At 43.1% G+C, this 25,556-nt stretch overlaps 1 protein-coding gene and 1 long non-coding RNA gene across 2 annotated transcripts in view; one reads left to right on the top strand and one right to left on the bottom strand.

Moving 5' to 3' along the window:
• The window catches only part of ccnc (cyclin C), a 36,582-nt gene extending 16,407 nt beyond the window's left edge, over positions 1-20,175 (top strand). The window contains exons 6-12 of the mRNA XM_073055750.1: positions 1,965-2,020; positions 3,456-3,491; positions 6,480-6,571; positions 8,324-8,391; positions 10,847-10,926; positions 17,543-17,661; positions 18,656-20,175. Coding sequence (XP_072911851.1) covers positions 1,965-2,020; positions 3,456-3,491; positions 6,480-6,571; positions 8,324-8,391; positions 10,847-10,926; positions 17,543-17,661; positions 18,656-18,710 — 506 coding nt within the window. The 3' untranslated portion in view covers positions 18,711-20,175. The remainder of the gene's footprint in view (positions 1-1,964; positions 2,021-3,455; positions 3,492-6,479; positions 6,572-8,323; positions 8,392-10,846; positions 10,927-17,542; positions 17,662-18,655) is intronic.
• LOC140733004 (uncharacterized) lies at positions 7,768-10,224 on the bottom strand. The gene is made up of 2 exons (XR_012100202.1): positions 10,124-10,224; positions 7,768-8,087 (listed from the first exon to the last, which is right to left on the bottom strand). It is a non-coding gene; the product is annotated as an uncharacterized lncRNA (long non-coding RNA).
• Positions 20,176-25,556: the final 5,381 nt, after the last annotated feature.

Here is a 25,556-nt window from a genome sequence, read left to right as displayed (position 1 = left end):
TATGGAAAGGAATAAACATTTGATGCTTCAGACCAAGATCCTTCATCAGGACTGGAAAAGGAGGAGGAAGATGACAGAATATAAAGGTTGGGGGAGGAGGGAATGAAGTGAGGAGCTGGGAGGTGATAGGTGGAAAAGGTAAGGAAGTGGAGGAATCTGATAGGAATCTGATAGGAGAGGATGTGAGGAAAGGGAAGGAGGAGGGACACCATGAGGAGGTAATAGGCTGGTGAGGAGAAGAGTTAAGACGTCAAAGTGGGGAACTGAAGAAAAGGGGGGGGGGGAATTACTGGAAGTTGGAGTTATCAATGTTCAAGCTACCCAGGAGGAATGAGGTCACGCTCCTCCATTTTGAGAGTAGCCTTGCTGTGGCAGAAGAGGAAGTCATGGACAAATGTGTTGGAACAGGATTGGGGATAGGAACTGAAACAGTTGGCCACCGGGAAATTCCACTTTTTGCAGATGGATCTACTCAGTGCTTTTGCAGGTTTCTGAGTTAGCTGTGCACTGACTAGCAGACAACAAATTGTGTATTGTTGGCAGCTGCTGAGGCTAGTCAATTTGAAGGCATGCATAAATGATGACATGTAAATGATTAGTAGCAAGTGGCTGCTTTATAATGGAATTTATTAATATAAATGTAAATGTTTTCCATAACTTCAAAGTTAGCATTTTGTTAACCATGTGTTGCTTTTGTTTTGCGATACATAAGTGTTTGAGTTTCAAGTTTGCTAGCTTTCTGACACAGTCAACTAACTTAACACTGTAGTTTACAACTGGAAAAATTGTCTATAGAGCATAGAACAGTACAGCCCAGCACAGGAATGGGCTTCCAACCCGTGATGTTGTGCCAGACTAATTAAACATCTAACTAATATAGTCCCTTCTGCCTACACAAGGTCCATATCCCTTCATTCTCTGCATATACATGTGCAGTCTCTTGAAAGCCTCTATTGAATTTATCTCCACTACCACCCATGGCAGCACATTTCAGGCACCCAACACTCTCTGTAACAAAAATAAACTTGCCTTTCCCATCTCACGCCCTCCAGTATTAGCTATTTTGACTCTGGGGGGGGAAAGAAGATACCAGCTGCCTACAAACAAGAGAAAACCTGCAAATGCTGGAAATCCAAGGAACGCACACAAAATGCTGGAAGTCCTGCTGATGGGTCTCGGCCTGAAACGTCGACTGTACTTTTTTCCATATATGCTGCCTGGCCTGCTGAGTTCCTCCAGCATTTTGTGTGTGTTACCAGCTGTCTACTCTATGTGTCTCATAATCTTAAACTTCTATTGGTTTCTTCCTCAGCCTGCACTGCATTGGAGGTTGTATGGGTACTGAAGCTCATATGTTTTTTACAGTCGTTAGTTGACTTTCTTGAGTATCTGTTTATCTGTTTATAAATTTTATTTAGAAAAAACAGCACAGTCCAAAGACGTATGGGTTAGGGGGAGTAGATTGTGGGCATGTTATGTTGGTGCACTGTATGTTTCAATGTACATGTACCAAATAAAATTGATCTTTAATCTGCCTTTTTGGCCCTGCCAAGAGAGCTCCTTTCATCCATTCTGACTAGTATGTGAGTGAGTGTAGATCTTACCAACACAGTCTCTTCTTGTATGTCAGTCTTGCCAATTTAGGAGTTAGTTTTCTAAAGCTTTATTGCACTCCCTCATGACAAGAATGTCCCTCCTCAGATTAGGAGATCAAACTCCACATGTGATCTGATGAAGGCTCTGGATGGTTTCAGCAAGACATCTGAACGCACGGCATGTCGAACCTTGAAGTGGATGGGCTACAGCAGTAGAAAACCACTCCGGCTTCCACTCCTGTACCTAATCGAGTGGCCACTGAGTGTATAGTTTCATTTATGAGTAGAGAAAACAAGCAAACTGCATAGTGTGTTGAACTTGGTTTAATTTTTTTAACATTGTTTTTTTTTTACCTTTCCATGATATAGTGAAAACCAGGTTTTCTTATGCCTTTCCTAAGGAGTTTCCCTACAGAATGAATCATGTAAGTATTGCAGTTTTGTCTTTATTTAATGTAGTATAGTTCATCCTTCATGATGCTTGTTTGTACAAAGGTAATTTTATAAAACCAGTTATTTTCCTTTAGCTCACTGTTAAGGTGGTGGATCAGTATGAGAGTTTTTCAGAATGTCAAAAATATTGTAGGATGTTGTTAAATGCCACTCAGTCAAGATTGGACATCGTTAAGAAGCACACGGGAGATTATAAATTCTCTGTTGCTCTCCCAGCAGGGAAGGGGCTACGCATCATCCGTACCATGACCACCAAACCATCAGGGTGATTAACCCAGCCCACCACACCGCCCCCACCACCACACCGTCCCCATCACCATTACTTTATCATTTCCTGTCAGTCACTGTAAGTACAGATAGATACCCCTGTACATAACGTCACTTTAAATACATGCAATCAGTCTATGTAGATAAATTAATCTTATATATTTATATTTATTGTACTTTTTAAATGTGTTCTTTATGCTTCTTGTATTTTTTTATGCTGCATTCAATCTGGAGTAACAATCATTTTATTCTCCTTTACACGTGTGTATGATGACAATGGACAATCTTGAATCTTATCTGATACGCTAGTGCAACATTCAAGTTCTCTATACGTTTCATCACCCCCAGAAATTTTAGTAATTTCCTTTATTTTTAGTACTCCATTTAGATTATATTGTCCATCTTAACATTTTATTTCAAAGCTTATGTTAAGAATATAGATTTCTTATAAAAGTAGTCATTTTAGAAGATAAAAAACTGCATTCCTTGTTTTTTTTTATTTAATTGATTTGAAACATTTGTGACATTTCTTTATAGTACATTTCTAAAAATCCAGGGAAAACATTCAGCGGGTATCATGAACTCATCCTATTTCAGAATAGTCATTGCCGGCAGTTCCATTGTGGTTTCTGCTTTAACAAAAGGTGGTTTGCACCATGTCTCATAGGGCACAGAATTCAAAATCCCTTTCTACATATATCCTTCCAGAGCACATGCCACTATCCTCCACACATCATCCCTGATTTTCATTTTCTTCTTTAACATCCCCCTTTTCTACTGCAAGTGATCACTCAGTGGTAAGATTGCAGCTCCTTCTAATGCCAGCAGCCTGATAAATTTCTACTGAGCAGAACATTGAGTCCTGTCTCCTTTGCCTTTGCTTCCAAAAACCACTTCTCTGGACAAGAATCTTGAATTTGCATTTTAAGTCAATCATTAAAACTCCTCATGTAATTAGGACATTTCCCTCTGGCACCTTATTCTTAAATTTTCCAAAGGGAAATGCTAGCTTGATATCTTTTCTCCAAATGCTTCATGTACAGGCAGATTGTTAACATCAAGACATTTAAAAACATTTATTTATAGAATTTCTAAGCACAATTCTTAAAGCATGTTTCATAATTTGTTTTTTTTAAACAGATATTGGAATGTGAATTCTATTTGTTAGAATTAATGGTAAGTGGTTTGCATTTGCTTTTATTTGTAACTAAAACTGATGGCCGTTGAAACTCCCTATTTTGGGCACACTTTCCATGCCAATCACTTTCAAATCGGGTAATTTTGTGCTCTGACTCCACACTGCTGTAGACCCGAACCCTTTGTTCATATAAATGAGTATTACAATCAGGAATTTTGATCAATTTCACTGAGAATTTTTATTTGTGAATCACATGTTCCTTTTTTCATGCCCAAAAAACAGAGAAAATTATAAAGCATAAAAATTCTAAATCTAAAATGTCAGTAGTTCCAAAGTATTTATCCCCCTTTGCTCAGTACTTAGTCAAACCATATCTTGCAGCTGTTACAGCCTGTAGTCTTTTTGGTTAAATCTATTAGCTTTGCACAATATGATGGAGCAAGATTTGTCCATTCCCCCGTGCACAGTTGCTCAAGCTTTGCAAGGTTAGTTGGGGAGCAGCGGTGGACAGCAATCTTGAGGTCTGGCCAAAGATGTACGATTGAGTTAAGGTCATGACTCAAGGACATTATATTTTGTTTATTTAAAATTGCTCTGTCCATGTGCTTTGGGTTGTGTCCTGCTGAAAGATGAACTTCCTCCTCAGTTTAAACTTTCTGGCAGAGGTTAGCAGGTTTTTATCCAACATATTTAGCAGCGTTTATCTTCCAATCAATTCTGTCCACGTTTGCAGTCCCCATAGCATGATGCTGTCTCCACCATACTGTACAGCAGGGATTTGTGTTACTTGGCTGATGCACAGATGTTGAGGCCATTTTTGACTCATCTGAACACAAGATCTTACACATCTTTACAATATCTTCAAAGTGACACTTTGCAAAGTCTTCACAGGCAATGTTATGCTTCTTCCTTGTCATTCTTCCATAACTACCCTTTTTGTACAAGGCCCTAGAGTTTGTGGAGCCTTGAACTTCACCTCTGGATATAGCCACTGAATTCTGCAGCTCACTCAGAGTAACTGTTGGCATCACAGTAGAAGTGCCATTCTTCTCCTATGACTAGGTTTAGAGGGGGTGGCTGTTGTTTCATATTTTTCCCACTTTTTTATGATTGATTGCACTGAACTCCAATGTACATTCATTGCCTTTGAGATGGTCTTGCACCCTTCTTTAGGTTTGTGCTATCATTTCCCTATCTTGGCTTGAATTCTCTTTTGTCTTCATTTTGGTTTGACCTGTTGAAAATATAACCTTACAGAGAGAGGGGGTATTTATTCAGGTGATCCACCAATTTTTTCATGCCAACAAATTGGATGAGTTGGTATGGTAACATACAGTATTGCACCTGAGGAAAGTTAGCGTAGTAAATTACAAAGGGATGAATACTATTTCGGCCTCACAAATTTGGCTTTTAATTTTTATAGAACAAAGAATAGTACAGCACATTACAGGCCCTTTGGCCCACAATGCTGTGCCGACCCTCATACCCTGCCTCCCATATAACCCCCCCACCTTAAATTCCTCCATATACCTGTCTAGTAGTCTCTTAAACTTCACTAGTGAATCTGCCTCCACCACTGACTCAGGCAGTGCATTCCACGCACCAACCACTCTCTGAGTGAAAAACCTTCCTCTAATATCCCCCTTGAACTTCCCTCCCCTTACCTTAAAGCCATGTCCTCTTGTACTGAGCAGTGGTGCCCTGGTGAAGAGGCGCTGGCTGTCCACTCTGTCTATTCCTCTAATTTTTAGAACATTGATGACAGGTTTTGGAATTTTCTTTTGATTTGACATGATGCACAATATTTTGTAGATTAGCTCAGAAAAATTCTAATTCAGCATATTTTAAGTTTAGAAAATGAAACAAAGTATGAAAATAGTTGTGGCTGATTACTTTTTCAAGGCACTGTAAATATTAATTTCTCAGATATAATTCAGTATATCCTTATAACAATAGGCATAGTAGTTCCGTTTAGGCTAAATTCAGATTCTGGATAGAGTCATAGACCACTAGCACAGAAACAGGCCCTTTGGCCCATCTAGCCACCTAGCCCATGCCAAACTGTTATTCTGCCTAGACCCACTGATCTGCACCTGGACTACAGCTCTTCATACCCTTCCCATCCATGTACCTATACAAATTGCTCTTAAATGTTGAAACCAAACCTACATCCACTCTTTCCACTGGCAGCTCGTTCCACTGAGTAAATAAGTTCCCCCCTTTCCCTGAAATATTTCACCTTTCATCCTAACGCATGACCTCTGATTCTAGTCTCACCCAACCTCAGTGAAAATAGCCTGTTTGTATTTACCCTATCTATACCCGTCAAAACTTTGTGTATTGCTAATAAATCTCCCCTCATTCGCCCTTGCTTTTGGACAGAAGGGGCTCGTCAGCCATGGTTGGCAGCTCATCTAGGAGAAGGAAAACTCTGATCTCAAACCTCCACTGCCTTGTGGCTGTACCCGCTCATGGAGGAGACCTCGGGAGTAAACCCCGAGGAAAAAGCCCTAAGGCAGCCCTGCGTAGGGTCCAATGCTGACTGGCAGCTCCTGTGATGCTGCTGGTGCCAAAGTGTATCAGTCTCTACCATTCCTTTGGGTTCATCAGATGCATGAAGAGGGGGAGCCTGCTACATAGGCAACAGCTTGCTCTCCATATTGTGCTGCCCCGGCTGCCATATCTAGACAGTTAGGATGCAACATCCATGGTGACCCCTGACCAACAGAGGCCAATTCTCCTATGCTCCAAGGATAAAGTCCTAATTTATTCCCTAAACCTCAGATCCTCAAGTCCGGGCAACATCCTTGTAAATTTCTGCCTATTGATATCTTTCATGTGGGTGGGTGACTAGAACAGCACTCAATATTCCAAATTTGGCCCCACCTAATATCTTATACAGCTTCAACATTCCTGAAGCAAAATGATATTTTAGTCAATGCCATACCATATGACTTTGGGTTTGATTGAAACTGTTTTAGAGATTTGTGTCAACTATTTAATACTACTTTACATTCTTTATGAAGGATTGCTGTCTGATAGTGTACCATCCATATAGACCACTACTACAGTATGTACAAGATATGGGCCAAGAGGACATGTTACTACCATTAGCATGGTAAGATTGTCCAGAAATCAGCAATCTTTCTGTATGCTGTGGCGTTTGTAGATTTCGATAATTTGTTTTTATGATATTTATTGACTAATTTTGTTTGATGTGCAAAATTTCATGTTATGTCATTCTGCAAAAAAGAAATGGTTTCTTCAGATTGAAGGTTTACCAGGACGTTGCCTGGATTAGACAGCATGTCTTACCGGGTTGAGCGATTTAAGGCTTTTCTCTTTGGAGCGAAGGATGATGAAAGGCTACTTGATAGAGGATAAGACTCATAGATTGAGTGGATAGACAGGGCGGAAATGACGGGGGCATACTTTTAAGGTGATTGGAGGAAAGTATGGGGGAGAATGTCGGAGGTAAGTTTTTTTTAACACAGTGTATTGGGTGTGTTGAATGTGGTAGAGGCAGATACATTAGGGGCTTTTAAAAAAACTCTTACGTAGGCACATTGATGATAGTAAAATGGAGGGATTTTAACGAGGGAAGAGTTAGTTCAAAAGGTTGGTACAGCATTGTGGGCCGAAGGGTCTGTACTGTGCTGTAATGTTCTATGTTCTAAGATTTGCATTTGTGTTGTCATTACTTCCTGATGTTAAACAGATAAATTAAAATAGTCCTACAATTAATATAATATACTAATTCCCAGACAGTATATTATACACCCTGAGATATACGTTAACAGCTCCAATAAAGTAGAGCTGTTCTATTTTTGAAACCACTTCTCTTGGAAGTTGTACATGGCATGTTTTTATATTAAGTATTTACAAACAGCACTCATTAGCAATTTACCTGTTGTTTGTGAGCAGACCTATCAGCAGGGGGAGCAAAGTACTTGCATTTCTATAGTACCTTTCACGTCCTCAATGTACCCTAGAGCTTCAGAGCCTTTGAATTACATTTGAAGTGTGGAAATGTGGCAACTAGTTTGCACACAGTGGCAAGATAAGTGACCAATTAATCTGACTTGATGGTATTGGCTGTTCGGCAGGACAGTGGGAAAACTGCCAGCTCTTCTTTGGAAAAGTGCCGCAGGATCTTTTATGACCAGCTGAACAGAGAGACAGACAGAGCCCTGTCTGAAAGATGGCATCTGTAACAATGCAGCACTTCCTCTCCTTCAGTACTGCACTGAAGTTTCAGCCTAGATAATGTGAGCCAGTCCTCGAGGTGAGACCACTAGCAAAATGAGCCAAAGATAAATAAACTTGCCTCTCTTTATTTTATAGCTGTATTTCCAGCAGTAGGCGCCATGGTAGCGTAGGAGTTAGAGTGATGCTATTACAGCTCAGGGTCGGAGTTCGGAGTTCAGTTCCGGCGTTGTCTGTAAGGAGTTTGTATGTTCCTCCCCGTGACCGTGGTTGGTCTCCTCTGGGTGCTCCGGTTTCCTCCCACAGTACAAAGACATACTGGTTAGTAGGCTAATTGGTCATTGTAAATTGTCCTGTGATTAGGCTTATTTTAAATTGGTGGGTTGCTGTACAGCATGGCTCGGTGTGCCGGAAGAGTCTGTTCTGCGCTGTATAAAAATTTATAAAATAACATTTTATAATTTATAAAAATAATAAAAATTTAGAAAAACCAGAATCGACTGGTATATAGGCTGAGTCAAAATAATTCTAACATCACTGAGCTTTTACATTTAGGCTTACTGAGAATAACATTGTTCAGCTTCCAAGACAGATCTGTTGTAAATATGTTTATTTTCGTTAAGAAAAGATATAATTTTAAAACTACGTCCCTTAATCTGCACAGGAGGATAGTGAACGACACCTACAGAACAGACCTTTGCCTCATGTATCCCCCGTTCATGATAGCCTTGGGTGAGTACATAGTTAGTGGACTTGAGATAAAGTTTGTTGAATATCACTCATTAAATTGAAGTCATCATTCTTATAAGCATTTTGGAGTTAATGTTTCTAACGCGAGTTAACAAATTAAGGTACATTAAACATTTTCTAAACAGTGGGAAAATTCAAAATGGGATTTGGGAGTCCTCGTGCAGGATTCCCTAAAGGTTAACTTGCAGGCTGAGTCAATAGTTAGGAAGGCAAGCGCAATGTTAGCATTCATTTCAAGAGGATTAGAGTATAAAAGCAAGGATGTACTGCTGAGAATTTATAAGGTACTGGTCAGAATATTGTGAGCAGTTTTGGGCCCATATCTAAGAAAAAATGTGCTGGCTTTGGAGTGAGACCAGAGGAGGTTCACAGGAATGAAAGGGTTAACATATGAGAAATGTTTGATGGCTCTGGGCCTATACTCACTGGAGTTTAGAAGAATGAGGGAGGATCTCACTGAAACCTATCAAATATTGAAAAGCTAAATGGAGTGGACATAGAGAGGAGGTTTCCTTTACTGGGGGAGTCTAGGACCAGAGGGTACAGCCTCAAAATAGAGGGGCATTCATTTGGAACAGAGATGAGGAGGAATTTCTGTAGCTAAAGGGTGGTGAATCTGTGGAATTCATTGCCACAGATGGCTGTGGAGGCCAAGTCTTTGTATTTAAGGTGGGGGTTGGTAGGTTCTTGATTAGTAACGGTGTCAAAAGTTACAGGGAGAAGGCAGAAGAATGGGGTTGAGAGAGATAATAAATCAGCCATGATGCTATGGTAGAGCAGACGATGGGCTGAAAGGCATAATTCTGCTCCTGTGTCTTATGGGCTTATGATTAGCTAATGCAGAAATGTATTCAAACAGATAAGCAACATAATTTTGCTTTATCAGAAGAGTGATGAAGAATAATGTGTTTTTGATGTTTAATAGATTTCTACAACTTTTGTTCACTGAGGATGAGTGAATGCACAGCTGTCAATGATTAGGGTTTGAATGCTGATTTCCACAGTTTATTATGTAATGCTGCTAAACTAAACATAATCTGTTAAAGGCGGAGGCTGACTGATTGCATCTCTATTTCTGACCGTTAAGCTCTTGAATCTGAAGGTTTGAGACCCAAGCTATAAATCACACGTTCAGTCCTGTAGCTTAGATTGCAAAGGGCAAATATTAGGAGAAAAAGAAAAACAAATTTCGAAGAAATTATCACCCTGGATACTCCACCCTCAGTATAAAGTTTGTGCTAAATCTAGAAGCCTTGAGCTTGGCTAAATTATCTTGGGTTGTGAAGCCTTAATGATAGGATGGATAGCCTCCAACCTGATGACTCCATTGAATTCTCCATTTCTGGAAATCTCCCTCCCTTCTTTCTTTTTATATTCCGCACCTGGTTACCCTCTAATCCTAACACAAACATTGACTGCTCGTTTCCACGGATGCTGCCTGACCTGCTGAGTTCCTCCAGCGTGTTGTACGTGTTGATTTACTCTCTAATCCTTCTTCCTCTTCTCACCTCCCTCTGGTTTTCCCCCTTCCCCTTTCTTCCATTGTCTACTGTCCTCTGCTATCAGAATCCTCCCTCTTACCTTTCCCTCTTCCCACCTTACTTCATCTTCCACCCCCCCCCCCCCCCACCCAGTCACCTTCCCCCTCACCCGGTGTTTGACCTATCACCTGCCGGTTTGTACTCCTCCTCCCCCCCCCCCCCCCACAACTTACCATTCTGGCTTCTTTCCCTTTCCAGTCTTGATGAAGGGTCTTGGTCAGAAATGTTGGCTGTTTATTCGCCCTGTAGATATTGCCTGTCATGCTGAGTTCCGCCAAGTGTGTTGCTCACAAGCTCTGCATTATTGACTAGTGCCCACACAAATGTGACCTTTAAACTTCAAATAATTCGGGTGTGACCTTTCTGCTGGATACTTTGAACGACTAATTCTCTTTAATTATTAGCTAAACGACTGGACGATCCGTTTGAAAATACTAAAACAGGCTGCTGACTAGATCCTTTTTTATCAAATAGAAAATTTAAACCTAACATTTTACTTGATCACCATTACTACAATATGTGGATTATATTCTGCCTTCAGATACAGAGTGGTAGATGTATCCCTTATTTCTGAGAACACATGGTCTCAAGTCCTGATGAAGGGTCTGGGCTTGAAATGTCAACTGTTCAATCATTTCCATAGCTGCTGCCTGACCTGCTGGGTTCATCCAGCATTTTGTGTGTATTGCTCCAGCATCTGCAGAATCTCCTGTGTTTATGGTCTCACGTATTCTCTTTTTTTAGTTTGCTCACTTTTGTAACGAGGATTCTGTGTTCAACAATGCTGCTGGCATAGTTGTATATGTTGTTATTATGGAGAGTGAAACCTCTTAGAAAGTAGTATTTTGTAAAACATAATTAAATAGTAAATTGAACTTGTTAATTTCTTGTTACAGCTTGTTTACACGTAGCATGCGTAGTCCAGCAGAAAGATGCCCGCCAGTGGTTTGCTGAACTCTCAGTGGATATGGAAAAGGTGATGTCTGCCTACAAATCAAATTGATCACTTGAATTAGTTTTTAAATTCCTTCTGGCTTACAAAATTATTTTAGAAATATGAAACTAAAAAAGTATTGAATAGTAGTGTAGTGATACGTGCAAGACAAGTTTTTAATATTTACATGAGTTATTTAATTATGGCATTGCATAAAAGTACAGTGGAAGACTAGATGACATTTAAATTTTTAATCTATCTCCCTCAAAAGATAATTGGCAGGTTAGCTGTTATAAACCGTGCCCCTAAACTGTGGAATTCAATATGTAAACTATTAAGGATGTGACTCAGTTGACATTTTTAAACACCTGTTTATTTAACCTTGACCATTCCCCATTCCCAGCGGATGAACTTAGAGCGTGGATCAGTACTTGGGGCTATGATGATGTTGTGGCCATTAGAGAGACTTGGATGGCTCAGGGGCTGGAATGGCTACTTAGTGCCAGGCTTTAGGTGTTTCAGAAGGGACAGGGAGGGAGGGAAAAGAGGTGGGGGGTGTGCCACTGCTGATCAGGGATAGAGTCAGGGCTGCAAAAAAGGAGGTCATGGAGAGATTGTCTACAGTCTCTGTGGGTGGAGGTTAGAAACAGGAAGGGGTCAATAACAGGAAGGGGCGTTTTTTATATACCACGCAATAATAACAGGGTCATGGGGGAGCAGATAAGGAGACAGATTCTGGGAAGGTGTAATAATAACAGGGCTGTCGTGATGGGAGATTTTAATTTCCCAAATATTGATTGGCATCTCCATAGAGCAAGGAGTTTAGATGGGGTGGAGTTTGTTGTGTGTGTTCAGGAAGATTTCCTGACACAATATGTTGATAAGCCTACAAGAGGAGAGGCTGTACTTGATCTGGTATTTGGAAATGAACCTGGTCAGGTGTCAGATCTCTCAGTGGGAGAGCATTTTGGACGTAATGATCACAATTCTATCTCCTTTACCATGGCATTGGAGAGTGATAGGAACAGACGTTAGGAAAGCGTTTAGCTGGAGTAAGGGGAAATACAAGACTATCAGGCAGGAACTTGGATGCATAAATTGGAAACAGATGTTCTCAAGGAAATGTACAGCAGAAATGTGGCAAATGTTCAGGGGATATATGCGTGGCATTCTGCATAATTATTTTCCAATGAGATAGGGAAAGGATGGTAGGGTGCAAGAGCAGTGGTGTACAAAAGCTGTTGTAAATCTGGTCAAGAAGAAAAGAAGAGCTTTCAAAAGGTTCAAAAACTAGGTAATGATAGAGATCTAGAAGATTATAAGGCTAGTAGGAAGGAGCTTAAGAATGAAATTAGGAGAGCCAGAAGGGGCCATGAGAAGGCCTTGGCGAGCAAGATTAAGGAAAACCCGCAAGGCACTCTACAGGTGTGTAAAGAACAAGAGAATAAGATGTGAGAGAATGGAACCAATCAAATATGACAGTGGAAAAGTGTGTATGCAACCAGAGGAAATAGCAGAGATGCTTAATGAATACTTTGCTTTAGTATTCACTTTGGAAAAGGACCTTGGCAGTTGTAGGGATGACTTACAGCAGAGTGAAATGCTTGAGCATATAGACATTAAGAAAGAGGATGTGCTGAAGCTTTTGGAAAGCGTCAAGTTGTGTAAGTCTCAGGGACTGGATGAGATGTACCCCAGGCTACTGTGGGAGGCAAGAGAGGAGATTGCTGAGACTCTGCAATATTTTTTGCATCATCAATGGGGACGTCAGAGGTTCCGGAGGATTGGAGGGTTGCAGATGTTGTTCCCTTATTCGAGAAAGGGAGTAGAGATAGACCAGGAAATTATAGACCAGTGAGTCTTACTTCAGTGGTTGTTAGTTGATGGAAAAGATTCTGAAAGGCAGGATTTGTGAACATTTGGAGAGGCATAATATGATTAGAAATAGTCAGCATGGCTTTGTCAAAGGCAGGTCGTGCCTTATGAGCCTGATTGAATCTTTTGAGGATGTGACTAAACACATTGATGAAGGTAGAGCAGTGCATGTAGTGTATATGGATTTCAGTAAGGCATTTGATAAGGTACCCCATGCAAGGCTTATTGAGAAAGTAAGGAGGCATGGGATCCAAGGGGACCTTGCTCTCTGGATCCAGAACTGGTTTGCTCACAGAAGGCAAAGGGGTGGTTGTAGGCAGGTCATATTCTGCATGGAGATCGGTCACCAGTGGTGTGCCTCAGTGATCTGTTCTGGGACCCCTACTCTTTGTGATTTTTATAAATGACCTGGATGAGGAAGTGGAGGGATGGGTTAGTAAGTTTGCTGATGACACAAAAGTTGGGGGTGTAGTGGATAATGAGGAGGGCTGTCAGAGGTTGCAGCGGGACATTGATAGGATGCAAAACTGGGCTGAGAAGTGGCAAATGGAGTTCAACCCAGATAAGTGTGAGGTGGTTCATTTTGGTAGGTCAAATATGATGGCAGAATATAGTATTAATGGTAAGACTCTTGGCAGTGTGGAGGATCAGAGAGATCTTGGGTTCCCAGTCCATAGGACACTCAAAGCTGCTGTGCAGGTTGTTGACTCTGTAGTTAAGAAGGCATATGGTGCATTGGCCTTCATCAACCGTGGGATTGAGTTTAAGAGCTGAGTGGTAATGTTACAGCTATATAGGACCCTAGTCAGACCCCACTTGGAGTACTGTGCTCAGTTCTGGTCGCCTCACTACAGGAAGGATGTGGAAGCCATAGAAAGGGTGCAGAGGAGATTTACAAGGATGTTGCCTGGATTTGGGAGCATGCCTTCTGAGAATAGTTTGAGTGAACTCGGCCTTTTCTTCTTGGAGCAGCGCAGGATGAGAGGTGACCTGATAGAGGTGTATGAGATGATGAGAGGCATTGATCATGTGGATAGTCAGAGGCTTTTTCCCAGGGCTGAAATGACTAACACAGAAGGCACAATTAGGTATAGAGGAGATGTCAGGGATAAGTTTTTTTACAGAGAGAGTGGTGAGAGCATGGAATGGGCTGCCAGCAAGGATGGTGGAGGTGGATACGATAGGGTCTTTGAAGAGACTCCTGGATAGGTACGTGGAGCTTAGAAAAATAGAGGGCTATGGGTAACTGAGGTAATTTCTAAAGTAAGTACAGTACATGTTCGGCACAGCATTGTGGGCTGAAGGGCCTGTAGGTTTTTCCATGTTTCTAAAAGGCATCTAAAACATTTCTTGGATGGGGTCGGGGGGCAGGGGGTGCGCAGAGAACTGCTAAGCCTTGGTTTGTTTTCTTTGGAGCAGCAGATGCTGAGGGAAGATCAGTGAGAGCATAATGGTTTATAAGATTTTGTGAGACAGAGTGGACAAGACTATATCTTTTTCTAAGGGGTAGAAATATCTAATACCAAATGGCATAGATATAAGGTGAGTGAGTGGGATAATTTCAAGGGAGTTGTGAGAGCAAGTTTTGATTTTACAGAGAGTGCCTGGGATGGTGGTCAAGGCAGATATATTAAGGATTTTTAAGAGATGATTGACTAGATCCATGAATGTTAGGAAAATAGGATGATGTGGACATTGTGTCGGCAGAAGAGATTAGTTAGCAATGTGGTTGCTGATTTAATTGTTTCAGCACAGCATTGTGTGCTGAAGGTCCTGTTTCTGTGCTCTACTGTTCTATGTTCTTAGTTCAGCAATTTCAGGAACAGTTATTACCCATAACCATCAGCTCTGAAATGGCATGAATAAACTTTACTCCAACTCTGAATCAGTTTTACAGCCAACAGACTCACTTTCAAGACCTTGCAACTCACGTTATCAGTATTATTTATTTCTTCATTACACGATTTATCGGCTTTTGCAGATTGGTTGTTTATCTACTGTATACCTTTTCATAAATTCTATTGTATTTTATTTTCCTGTAAATGCCTGCAAAAAAATGATTCATCAGGTAACATAGATGCACTTTGATTTTGAATTCACTTTGAACTTTTGAGTTTGAGGTCAGCGGATTGTGAGCATGCACAAATTCTTCGTGGAAGAATGACCAACAAAGTAAGAAAGGGTGAAAAAGTGGGCGACAACAAAACTGGCATGAAATAATAGTAGGCTAAAAGCTTTTTAGAGATACATTTAGAAATATAGAGATTTCTGAGAGCAAATATTGATCCCTCACAGATCGACAGAAGAATGGGTTATGGGAGGGAAATGACAAGCTGGAGGAATTAAAACAAATACGTCAAGTCTGTCTTTATGAAGGAAGATAAAAGTCCTCATAAATATTTGAGAATCGGGCTCAGTGCAAGTGAAATTTTTTAAAAATAATTGTTAAAATGTTCAAAACTTGAAGTATATTTGTTATCAAAGTATGTATGCCACATACAACTTTGAGATTTGTCTTCTTGCAGCAAAGAAACTCAGTAGAGTCCACGAAAAACCCCACACAACAAAAACTGTCAAACAGCCAATGTGCGAAAAAACAACAAACCGTGCGAACTGTGAAGAAAGGTAAACAAATAATCCACAGAACATGAGCTGCAGAGTCCCCAAAAGTGAATCCACAGCCATGGAGGCAGTGCAGCTCTGAGGCGACTACAGCTGGGCACGTAGCCCAACGACTGCTGGCCATAGCTGCAGAGTCAATTCGGTGCTGAGGAGAGTAAGACACAGAGTAGTGAGGTGAATACCGGTTCGTCCTCTGCCTTAGGCATCCACACCTTAATCTTTTCATCTGGCTTGGTGCTTGAATCGGCTAAGCATTGGTTTCTTTTGTACTCTTGGGTTTGGGCCTGGGCCCCGCTGTTCAGTCCGGCCTCAAGTCCACTCCAGAAACTGTACTGTCGAGGGTCCAGTTCATTGAATCCTCCTTCAGATACCAGAAAGGTGACTGGTTGTACAGATGGTTCAAAAGGACAGCTCCCATAGGGGAACTTCAGACTGTGACTGCAGTGATCATGATCCACAAAAAGTATATTTAGTAGAATAAAGTTCAAAGTAAATTTATGATCAAAGTATGTGTGTTGTGTGTGTGTGTATCAATCACCATCTTACAACCCTGGGATTCATTCTTTTGTGGGAATTCACAGCAAATACAAGAAACACAATAGAATCAATGAATGACTCCACCCAACAGGATGGACAAACAATCCATGTGCAAAAGACAACAAACTGCAAATGCATAAAGAAAGAAAAAAAGAAATAGAAATAAGTAATAATAATAAATAAACAAATAAATATCAAGAACGTGAGATAAAGAGTCCTTGAAATTGAGTCTGTAGGTTGTGGGAACAGTTCAGTGATGAAGTGAGTGGAGTTGAATGAAGTTATCTCCTCTGGTTCAATATCGTGATGGATGAGGGGTAATAACTGTTCCTGAACCTAGTGTTGTGGGCCCTAAGGCTCCTTCTTGATGTCGGCAGTGAGAAGAGAACATGCCTTGGGTGGTGGGGGTCTCTGACCATGCTGGACTGGGCAGTATCAACTACTTTCTGTAGCATTTTCCGTTCAAGGGTATTGGTGTTTCCAAACCAGGCTGTGATGCAACCAGTCAACATCCTTTCCATCACACATCTATAGAAGCAACACGCACACAATGCTGGAGGAATTCAGCAGGTCATGCAGCATCTATGGAAAAGAATACAGTTGCCGTTTCAGGCCGAGACCCTTCAGGAAAATACCCTCCAGCATTTCCAAAGTATGTACTCTTCTCCGTTGATGCTGCCTGACCTGCTGAGTTCCTCCAGCACTATGTGTGTGTTGCTTGGATTTCTAGTATCTACAGATTTTCTCTTATTTGTGATTGAAGTTTGTCAACGTTTTAGATACCATGCCAAATCAAGGTAGCTAGTAGTTTTGTTAGTTACCTGCAAAACATGGCCCTACATTGTTGGCACCATTTTGTTTGCCAAGGAATAATAAATAAAGACAACTAGGTATGTTAGTTAATTTGAAAACCAGCAAATCAAGGACCTTATCATCTACATCTTGGAGTTTTGAATGAGGTGATAAGGAACAAATAAATGTTTCTGCTGTTCTTTTTTGAATGTTGCACATTCTGGATTGGTTCCTGAAGATCGGCGGAGTGGTTAGAAAGAAAAGGCAAAAGGGGAATTGTTGACCAGTTAACAACCGGGGTAGTTGGGGAAAGGCTCGAATCTATAGGGTTCTGAAAGATGCTTAGTAAATATCTATTTATAATACATGAGGAAAGTTCAAAATTGGTTTATTACCAAAGTACATTTATGTCACCATATTCTGCCCTGAGATTCATTTTCTTGCGGGCATTCACAGCAGATACAAAGAAACGCGATAGAACAGAAGGGAAAAACTAATGATAAAGCCAGCCAAACATCCAATGTGCAATTACAAAAAAAATAAATAATATTGAGAACGTAAGTTGAGTCCTTGAAAGGGAGTTCATAGATGGTGGAATCAGTTCAGTTTTGAAGTGAGTGAAGTCATCATGCTGGTTCAGGAGCCTGATGGTTGAGGGGTTATAACTGTGGTGTTGGACCTAAGGCTAGTGTATGTCCTTCCTGATGACAGCAGTGAGAACAGAGCTTGGCCTGGATGGTTGGGGTCCTTGATAATGAATGACGCTTTCTTATGAACATGTATTTGGGTTTTCTTTAAACTTAAGTTTTAATATTCTGGATTCTTTGGGTAGATTCTTGAAATAATCCGAGTCATTCTGAAGCTGTATGATCTATGGAAGAATTTTGATGACCGAAAAGAAATGGCTGGAATCCTTAACAAGATGCCAAAACCTAAACCACCTCCAAACAGGTATTTCATTGAATGATGCATCACGGAGCCGGTGTGTAATAATGGGCATTTAAAACTGTATAGAAAATGGAATTTTTAAATTTGAACTCTCTATAGAAAGATCAGTGAAACTTGGGGCGGGGGGTGGTGTGTGTGTGGAGGGTGTCAAATGTTAAGGCATTAAAAAAATTGCCTAGTGGCATGTAGGGCAGCAGTGAAGGTCCTCCACTCCTGTTAGTTCTGGGCTACCATTAAAAAAAATGGAATTTGAATATTAGAGTGGAGCCCCAGTAGATGCACATGCTGGCAATATTGCAGAAGGTGAGTTTCTAATCACAGCTGCTGATGGATGGCTACAACATAGCAGCAGTGTGACTGGCAAATTCAGAGTTGGTGGGATGCAATGTGCAGAGTACATTGTAGGGAATCATAATTATTACAAAAGAGGGGTGACCATGTTTGTTGGAAGGTTAAGTGTCACAGTCCCAGATTTCTCTGCAGGCGTTCTGTAAGATATTGTCGGAGGCCTAACCATCTTCAGATTTGTGAACGATGGAGTCTGTTACTCACAGGTGGGGGTGCCATGGTAGCGTAGCAATTAGCACGACGCTATTCTAGCTCGGGGCATTGGAGTTCGGAGTTCAATTCCTACTGCGCCAGTAAGAACTTGTATGTTCCCCTCGTGGTAGAATTGGTTTCCCTGGGTGCTCCAGTTTCCTCCCACAATCCAAACATGTACCGATTAGTAAGTTAATTGGTCATTATAATCTGTCCTCTGATTAGAGTAGTGTTAAATAGATGGGTTGGTGGGCGGTGTGGCTTGATCAGCCAGAATGGCCTGTTCCATGCTGTATCTCTAAATAAATAAATATTTTATGTACTGCTGTGCAAAACGACAAATTTCATGATATACGTCAGTGATAATAAACCTGATTTTGATTTTTTTGTTAAAAATGAAGGAGAAAATGTTCTATTTTCACTGTTTTAATTCATATTCTTTACCCTTCCCATACAGTGAGGGAGAACAGGGCCCTAATGGTAGTCAGAATTCAACGTACAGCCAGTCGTAAGAAACCGACAATTCCATGTACCCAAAGATGTAGCGCTGAGTGGATTTCGACTGTCTGATAGACAAGGAACCTCCTTGCACTTCACAAAGACTTTTCTGCTAGTAAGCACAGTGGAGGGAAGAGCCCTGATATTGAGACTGAATGTGAATCATCACAGTTATTCAGATAAAAAGCTATTATTGGAAACTAAGAATTGCTGCTGTGGAAAAAAACACTTGAGTTTCATTTATGTTTGTGACTTTGTCTAATGTTTTAGAGAGAACATTTTGTTGATTGTCCTACTCATGCTGCATTTTAGATCTATGCCTAGTGAAACCTATACCGGGGGAAAGAATTTATGTAGATTCCCCATTTGAATTCTGAATTAAAATCTAAGGGAAAATTGTTCTGCATTTGGGAGGATAAGGGGGAATGTAGCTCCATTTTTCTGATTTTCTTTTCCCTGGGTAAGGGTGTGTACCTTTTTAAGAAACAACAAAATAATGTTTGGTACTTGAAATATGTGGAATTAATTATGAAATTGAATCTATAAAGTTTGCAACAGAGATTTCTATTGTGAATTCAAGTTTCAGGTTTCCAGATGCATTAGGATTGACCCTTTCTATTTGCAAAGCTCTGGGGTAAAACTGTTATTTTAATCTTTAAACAAAGTAAAGGAAGAAAATTTGAAGTACCATTTTTAAAGATGATTTTTAATAGGGTTACTTCTAGTTTGGTAGATAGAGTCCTATTGCAATGTTTGTGATACAACAACTGATCTTTGGGCTTGGCCGTAGCATCTGTACAAGATGCATGGTAATATTTGATGAGGTTGACAATACTCTGGTTACTTATTAACTTGAAAGTGGCCAGCTGAACTTCAAAAGCAAACGAAATGAATTGGTGCCAATGGCTGCTTTTTAACTGTCTTGATGTGTATGAGGAATAAATGTGCGGACTTTGTATTTTTCTCTTCATGCCTGTTTAAATCATTTCCTCTTGGAGGTTTCTCCTCATCATCACTATTTGGATGTTGATTTTATTAAATTTGTCATCGTTGAAGTGACATTCACATTGAACTTTGTGTAACTGAATACAGCTATCACAAAAATGACAACACTTAAAAGTGTTTTAGTCTGTAATGGCCTTCAGGATTTCTATAAGTAACAAAATAGAACACAATTCTAAGTCCTTTATTCACTGACTGTTACAGAAAGGGAGCTACTTGTAATGAACAGAAGTATTGTCATATTTGATACCTTTTTGAGCCATGCTAAAATATGACTAACATTTGTGATGTTTAATATTTTCTGAAAGTACAGTGGTTGAAACAATCAGGTCAGTAGAAATTATTACACCAAACAGTGAAGAGCAACTTCTACTGAAATTCCTAGAAAGCACATTTTCAGATGTTTTTCCTATTAAAGTGAATTGTGAAATTAATGTTAAGAGTTGTATTGCAATAAAGTGGACATTTTTCATTTTAGTTTATGGCAACTAAGTGGTTTTGTTTCAGAACTGCATTCCTTATTTTAAGCCTCAAACCGTCAGTCTATCGATTAACTGCTTGGCATGCCTTTATCTACGTTCAGTGACTACTTTATTAGGTACAGGAGAAGAACCAAGTGTGGTTTTCTGTTGTAGCCCATCCACTTCAAGGTTCAACCTGTGCATTCAGAAATGCTTTTCTTCACACCAATGTTGTAATTTGTAGTTATTTAAGTTACTACTGCCTTCCTTGTCAGCTTGAACCAGCCTGGCCATTCTCCTCTGACCTCTCTCATTTACAAGGCATTTTCACCCACAGAACTGCCACTCACTAGATGTTTTTCACACCATTCTCTGTAAACTCTAGAAACTGTTGTGTGCAAAAATCCCAGGACACCAGCAGTTTCTGAGATGCTGTAATCACCCCCGTGGTACCAACAATCATACCACGGTCAAAGTCACTTAGATCACATTTCTTCCTTATTCTGATGTTTGATTTGAACAACTGAACCTCTTGACCATGTCTGCATGTTTTTATGCATTGAGTTGCTGCCACATGATTGACTGATTTTATATAAGTATTTGTATTGACAAGCAGGAATACAGGTGTACCTAATAAAGTGGTACTGAGTTTAACCTGGCACAGCATCTAAATTAAACAGCTACATATGGGAGAGGACTTGTAATTTTCACCAGCATATTGGGTGCACAGCAATGGAGCTTTGACTTTATTTCTCCTTGAATCTTTGTGGGTTAAATAATGATCTAAGGGTGCTTACAGTAGTTGCTTCTTATTAAAGATGAGGGAGATGATGGTGGGCAGATATATAGCAAGGTAAATGAATGTTAACCTAAACAATAGAATAAACAATAAACTGAAATTCATATTAAAGCATCCACAAGCGATTTCTCCAATAGATTAAAATAAAGTTTTTATACCTCTATTTGGCAGATGTTAACAAATGTGAAGATGTTCAAAATAAACCATTTGAATTATTAGTAATAGTTTTTTTTAATACATGCTCTGTATTTATTTACAATTCAAATGCAGCAAAACCTCAAACAGATCAATGATCAACTTTATTTGCCATACTCCGGCGACCCACTTTCTGCACGGGCGAACCGGCTCACAAGTAGCCAGCGCGCGGGGGGAGACTTTGGTGACGCACCTCTGACGTTATTTCCACCCGGAGAGGGCGGGCGCTGCGAAGTTTTGAATGAACTAGTCTCGAAACGACTGCGTGTCGTTGTCTCTCGCTCTGTGTGTGGCACATCGCTACATTGGTGACCCCGACAGTCCAAACGGGATTTGGACCAAAGATGACCGACTCTTCATCTGATCACGCAGTTTCGCTAAAACTGCCGACTTTCTGGACGCTGCGACCACGCGTGTGGTTTAGCCAAGCGGAAGCCCAGTTCCAGATTCGGCAGATATCTTCTGATTCCACGTGTTACTATCACGTGGTGAGCGCCCTTGACCAGGAGACGGCCGCCCAGGTTGCGGATTTCATACAGTCGCTCCCGGAAGAAGGCAAATATGAAGCATTCAAAGCGCTGCTCATTGGGACCTTTGGCCTCTCACAGCGTGAGTGGGGTGCCCGCCTGCTTCACCTGGACGGTTTGGGAGACAGACTGCCGTCAGCATTGATGAATGAGATTCTGGCCCTGACTGACGGACACAAGCCCTGCCTCATGTTTGAGCAAGCGTTCCTAGAGCAGCTGCCTGAGGACATACGTCTGCTGCTGGCCGACACAGATTTCAGCGACCCCCGGAAGGTGTCGGCCTGGGGCAGACGTGCTGTGGAAAGCCAAGAGGGAGAGCGTGGCGTCCGTCGGTCAGATTACCTGACCAGGCCCGGCAGGGGGGCGCACACAACACAGAGGCAGGAGTGAGGAGGCCAGTGAACAGTGGTGTTTCTACCACCAGCGGTGGGGCACAGAAGCCCGCCGTTGTCGCCCGCCCTGCAAGGGCCAGCTGCCGCTAATGACTATGGTTGCTGGCCACCAGGACAGCCTCTTGTACGTCTGGGACAAACAGTTGGGACGCCGCTTCTTGGTCGACACCGGAGCGGAGATCAGCGTCTTGCCCCCGACGGGGTACAACACCCGCAAAAGGAAGCCAGGACCCACCCTGAGGGCCGCAAACGGCAGCACAATACGGATCTACAGCACCCGCACAGTGCAGCTACAGTTCGGCGCCAGCCAGTTCACGTGGGACTTCACACTGGCCGCGGTGGCCCAACCACTCCTGGGGGCGGACTTCTTGCGAGCTCACAGCCTGCTGGTCGACTTGCAAGGGAAAAGACTGGTATGTGCCGAGTCTTTCCAGACGTTCTCCCTGGGTGAAGCCAAGTTGCCGGCCCCACACCTGGACTCCATCACGCTGTTGGACAACGAATTCACCAGAATCCTGGCGGACTTTCCATCGATTCTGGCACCGCAGTTCACAGCAGCCATGCCCAGACATGGGGTTCAGCACCACATCCCGACCCAGGGACCACCCCTCCACACCCGCGCATGAAGGCTCCCCCCGGAAAAGCTCCGCCTGGCAAAAGAGGAGTTCAAGAGGATGGAGGAATTGGGGATCATACGGAGGTCCGACAGCCCATGGGCCTCCCCCCTGTACATGGTGCCCAAAGCAGCCGGGGGTTGGAGACCATGCGGCGACTACCGCAGACTGAACGAGGCTACCACTCCAGACCGCTACCCCATGCTGCACATACAGGACTTTGCAGCAAACCTGCACGGGGCAAGAATCTTTTCCAAAGTAGACCTCGTCCGGGGACACCATCAAATCCTGGTGCACCCTGAAGACATCCCCAAAACAGCACTCATCACCCCGTTCGGCCTGTTGCTAATGGATGCGGTGAGACGCGACCTGGACTGTGCGTTCATCTATTTGGACGACATCCTCACAGCCAGCAGTAGTCGCCAGGAGCATCTGTCCCACCTCCACCAGCTCTGCTCCCGCCTGAGTGATTTCAGCCTCACAATCAACCCGGCCAAATGCCAGTTAGGTCTTGATACCATCGACTTCCTGGGCCACAGGATTACCAAAGACGGGGCAACACCTCTGCCCACCAAGGTAGACACGATCCACCACTTTGCCCGGCCCAACACGGTCAAAGGCTTGCAGGAGTTCGTTAGTATGGTGAACTTCTACCACCGTTTCCTCCCCTCAGCAGCCCGTATCATGCGCCCTTTGTACACCTTGATGTCAGGTAAAGGCAAGGACATTGCTTGGGACGAGGAGGCCGCGGCCACTTTCGTTAAAGCCAAGGAAGCCTTGGCAGATGCCGCGATGCTGGTGCACCCCAGAATGGACGTTCCGTCCGCCCTCACGTTGGATGCATCCGACACAGCAGTCGGTGGTGTGCTGGAGCAGCTCATCAAGGGGCGCTGGCAACCCTTGACGTTCTTCAGCAAACACCTACGACCACCCGAACTCGAGTACAGTGCTTTCGACCGGGAGCTGTTGGCACTGTATCTGGCAATCCGGCATTTCAGGTACTTCTTGGAAGGCAGGCCATTCGCCACGTTCACGGACCACAAACCGTTGACCTTCGTGTTCACGAAGGTGTCCGATCCCTGGTCGGCTCGCCAGCAGCGACATCTGTCCTACATCTCCGAGTACACAACGGACATCCAGCATGTCTCGGGAAAGGACAACGTCGTGGCGGACACACTCTCCAGACCAGCTGTCCAGGCCCTGTCTCTGGGGGTGGACTTTGCAGCACTGGTGGAGGCGCAGCAGGCAGACGACGAGATGCCCAGCTACAGGACCGCAGTCTTGGGTTTGCAGCTGCAGGACTTTCTTGTAGGCCCAGGTGAGAGGACCCTCCTGTGCGACGTGGCTTACGGCCAACCTCGCCCCATCGTCCCGGCAGCCTGGAGGTGGCGAGTTTTCGATTCCATACACGGTTTGGTGCACCCATCTATCAGGACAACCGTCCGGCTGGTCTCCAGCAAGTTCGCGTGGCACGGACTTCGCAAGCAGGTCAGTGAATGGGCCAGAATGTGTGCGCAGTGCCAAACAGCCAAGGTGCAGCGGCACACTAAAGCCCCGCCGCAGCAGTTCGAACCCACCTACCAGAGGTTCGACCACATTCATGTGGATATCGTGGGCCCCCTACCAGTGTCCCGAGGAGCGCAGTACCTCTTAACTATAGTAGATCGGTTCACGAAGTGGCCAGAGGCGGTCCCGCTCACCGACACATCTGCCGATTCCTGCGCCTGAGCACTGATCGCAACCTGGGTAGCATGCTTCGGGGTACCGGCCCACATTACCTCCGACAGGGGGCGCCCAGTTCACCTCCAGCCTGTTGGGAACGCAGCTACACCACACAACTGCCTACCACCCACAGTCGAACGGACTAGTGGAACGCTTCCACCGTCACTTGAAGTCGGCTCTCATGGCCCGCCTGCGAGGACCTAACTGGGTGGATGAGCTTCCCTGGGTCCTGCTCGGAATCCGCACGGCGCCCAAAGAAGATCTGCACGCCTCGTCGGCCGAGTTGGTGTACGGCGCACCCCTGGCCGTCCCAGGAGAGTTCATACCAGCCCCAAGGGGGCAAGAGAAAGAACCCGCAGCAGTCCTGGACAGACTATGCGAGAGGCTCAGCAACCTGGCCCCCGTACCGACTTCACAGCATGGACGGACCCCGACCCATGTACCCAAAGACCTGCAGAACTGTAAGTTTGTGTTTGTACGAAGGGGCGGACACCGGGCACCGCTACAGCGGCCGTAAGAGGGGCCGTTCAAGGTGATCAACAACAATGAGTCCACGTACGTTCTGGACATTGGGGGGGAAAGAGGAGGTTTTCACGGTGGACCGACTCAAACCAGCCCATGTGGACTTGGCGCAGCCGGTTGAGGTTCAGGCACCGCGGTGCAGAGGCAGACCTCCCAAACAGAGGCTGATCCAGACTGTGGACATTGGGGGGTGTATCGCCGGTTCTGTGGGTGACCCACTTTCTGCGCAGGCGAACCGGCTCACAAATAGCCAGCGCGCGGGGGGAGACTTTGGGAATGCACCTTTGGTCATTTCCGCCCGGAGAGGGCGGGCGCTGCGAAGTTTGAATAAACTAGTCTCGAAACGACTTACTAGACTTACGAGAATAAACTAGTCTCGAAATAGCGTGTCATTATTTCAGCGCTGTGTGTAGCACGTCGTTACAATATACAATTAACGTATTAGGAATTTGCTGTGGGTTGTTAGTGTGACATGCAACAAAAACATTCAACAGTAAGAATAAATTATTTAAAAAACTTGGAGGTTAAAGTACAGATCTGGAATAAAATGTGCACAAATACATAATTACCATTACGTATTTACAAAGTTATAAAATTTACACGTTATAAAGAGTGGTTTAAAGTGT

Source organism: Hemitrygon akajei, chromosome 9, assembly GCF_048418815.1.
Source record: "Hemitrygon akajei chromosome 9, sHemAka1.3, whole genome shotgun sequence".
Lineage (NCBI taxonomy): Eukaryota > Metazoa > Chordata > Chondrichthyes > Myliobatiformes > Dasyatidae > Hemitrygon > Hemitrygon akajei.
The sequence above is the reverse complement of the archived record's forward strand: the minus strand, read 5'-3'. Positions and strand labels throughout refer to the sequence as shown.